This window comes from Labrus bergylta, chromosome 18 (genome assembly GCF_963930695.1).
Source record: "Labrus bergylta chromosome 18, fLabBer1.1, whole genome shotgun sequence".
NCBI classification, from domain to species: Eukaryota; Metazoa; Chordata; class Actinopteri; order Labriformes; family Labridae; genus Labrus; species Labrus bergylta.
Window position 1 is genome coordinate 25,572,266 of NC_089212.1, and position 2,483 is coordinate 25,574,748.

At 45.8% G+C, this 2,483-nt stretch overlaps 1 protein-coding gene across 1 annotated transcript; it reads right to left on the minus strand.

Moving 5' to 3' along the window:
- Positions 1-1,597, minus strand: LOC110002038 (nanos homolog 1). Its single transcript, XM_020657660.3, has one exon. The coding sequence runs from the start codon at positions 1,458-1,460 to the stop codon at positions 792-794; it is 669 nt and encodes a 222-aa protein (XP_020513316.1). The 5' UTR covers positions 1,461-1,597; the 3' UTR covers positions 1-791.
- Between the last annotated feature and the right edge of the window lie 886 nt (positions 1,598-2,483).

Sequence of the window (2,483 nt, forward strand, 5' to 3'; positions counted from 1 at the left end):
TGCAAATGACGTGTTTTATTCAGAGATCATTTACAGTGAATATATTTCCCAATGATACATAAGGTAAAAAATAAGCACATAAAACATTTTCTATTGACAGATAAAGACTTTGGATGTCAGGCTTCTTCTCATCGCTACAAAATGATCCGCCCTCTTTTCTTTTTTTTACATTTACAAGAATTGTAGGAAAATATTTCCACATGAAATAAATTCTCTGAAGCTTGAAGACTGCATGTCAGATTTACCTTCCTTTTGTTTTTTACATTCAGTCTGCAGAGTACAACGCACACACACAATCACAGATTATGAGACATCCAACATAGAAACCGGTACAGAAATTTACCTCTCGATACAAAACGTGTAATCCTTTGGTAGAAAACATTTATCTCAGGAAAAAGAAATGTGCTCGATATAAAGATCTTTTGCATCTTGCATGGAGTGTCTGCTGTCAGACGTTGTTATACATCCACATGGGCCAAACATTCATCTCATATCAGGAGGGCTGCATCTTGTGTTGACATCAGCTGTTTGCACTGAAGCTTCTGAAGGTGTTCATTCACAGGTCGATCTGTACAGTACTTTGGTTCTTTTTGGATCTCAGAGTGCTGGAGGAGGGGGGGGGGGGGTGCGTAAATATGCGCACAGTGCGTCCATGTGTAAAACTATGTGCCCAAAGAGTTACAAGAAATAAGAGAACCGACGAAGCAGTGACACTTTAAATTCAAAAAAATCTTTCTCCGGACTTGTCTTGTGCATGAAACTGGGGGAGGGGGGTTACAGTGCAACTTGATTCAGAAGATTTTCAGCCTTTTCCCGATCGCTCCTCTGCCTCCCTTGGCCACTCTCTGGCTCGCCTGGTCCCTGGAGAGCGGGCAGTACTTGATGGTGTGCGCGTTGTCTCCGTTGGCGCTGCAGAGGGGGCAGGTGTACGCCCTCAGGATGGGGCACAGGACTCTGCCGTCCGCCGTCTTCAGGATGTGGGTGCCGTAAACCTCCTCTGGCGCGCCGTTATTCCGACAGAAGACGCACACTTTCGGCTCCGGTTTGCCCCTCTGAGTCTGTTTGCGTCTGGACAGCAGATCGAGCCCGGTGTAGCTCCCTCTGTAGGAAGGTGAATCTCTGTCTCCAAGTGGCGAATCACTCGCCAGGTGCTCGTACGGCCTGAGAAGCGACATGCGCTCCTTGAGATCGTAGATGGAGATCGGAGGAGAACCCGGCGCCGCGCAGCAGCACTCCAAGTGTCCGTCACCGTGCCCAATTACGCACGAACAATCCGAGGACTCATCCTCCAAGCCCAGCGTCGCTTTGAGAGACTCCGTGATGGAGTTGGGGCTGCAGGATGGGCTGTGGATCTTATTTTTAGCCACAAGTGTCGACAGGCCGAGGTAGTCGTTCCAAAAATTAAAGGTGTAATCATACGGAGAGCGCGCTTCAAGGTAACCGCGGTCCAAGAAATCCATCCTGGATTTGAACCCTTTAATGTCCACACAGGTGAGGAGGTGTTTGGGACGGAGTGTCTGTCAGCATGAGGGGTCTCTGGATGGGGGGGTGTTCTCTCTTCTCCCTCTCGGTCTGGTGTGCAGAGAGCTCCACATGTAGGCGCTGATAAAATCCCCGGAATAAAGAAAGGGGCGTGGTTTGGTTCAAGTTGATGATCTGTGTGGGTCCAGAGGAGGGTCCACAGAGCAGAGCTGGGAGTCACTGCTAGGACGATTAGCAGGATAGAGAGTTTCTTTGTGCCTCAACAGAAGAGTTAATCCTGTTGGAGACTGATGATGCACTTTCTTTCATTCTTTATTTCTTTATTTGTTGTTTCTGTATTTTTTTTTTTAGAGTTTTTTCTGTTGAAGGAGAAGGCTTAGGTATATCAGCCACTCTTTGTCTTTTCCTCAGTCTTTGGTGGGTTTCAACCACAAAACCTGCATCCTGGCTACTGGAGTGAAGTAAACCCAGTGTGCTGTTTCTTTTTGTTGTTGACATAAATAAAGTCTGTTTTGATTCAGTATTTTTTAGTGTACTTGATAGAAAACAAACTTTTCATGCATAGTAGAAGTTATGTTTTCTTTGCTTCCAGCTGCTTTTATTAAAAGAGAGGACTCGCAAGAGGGAAAAAGAAAAGTTAAAAGTGATGTAAACGTGGCCAAAACACTTCAGGAATAGAAGTCTTGTTGGTGCTTCCACATGTGGAAACAAACTTCCTGAAACTTTCAGGGTGAGCTGCATGAGTGATCACAAACAGCAGATATTTCTCTTCGACTTCACTGGGAATTTTTCCCACCAGAATTTCAACCTAAAACTGTTCGTAGTTACACTGTATGAAACATGGCCGTAGTCTCAGTGACGTCACCCATTAGTTCCTGAATCAGTGTTTTGAAGCTAAAAGAATGCGGTCGACATTTTGGAAATGCTGATATTTCTTGGAGGAGCTGCATGTGTGAACTCGCACAGCTCCATTTCCCCTCTGACTTTACTCAGAGCTTCTC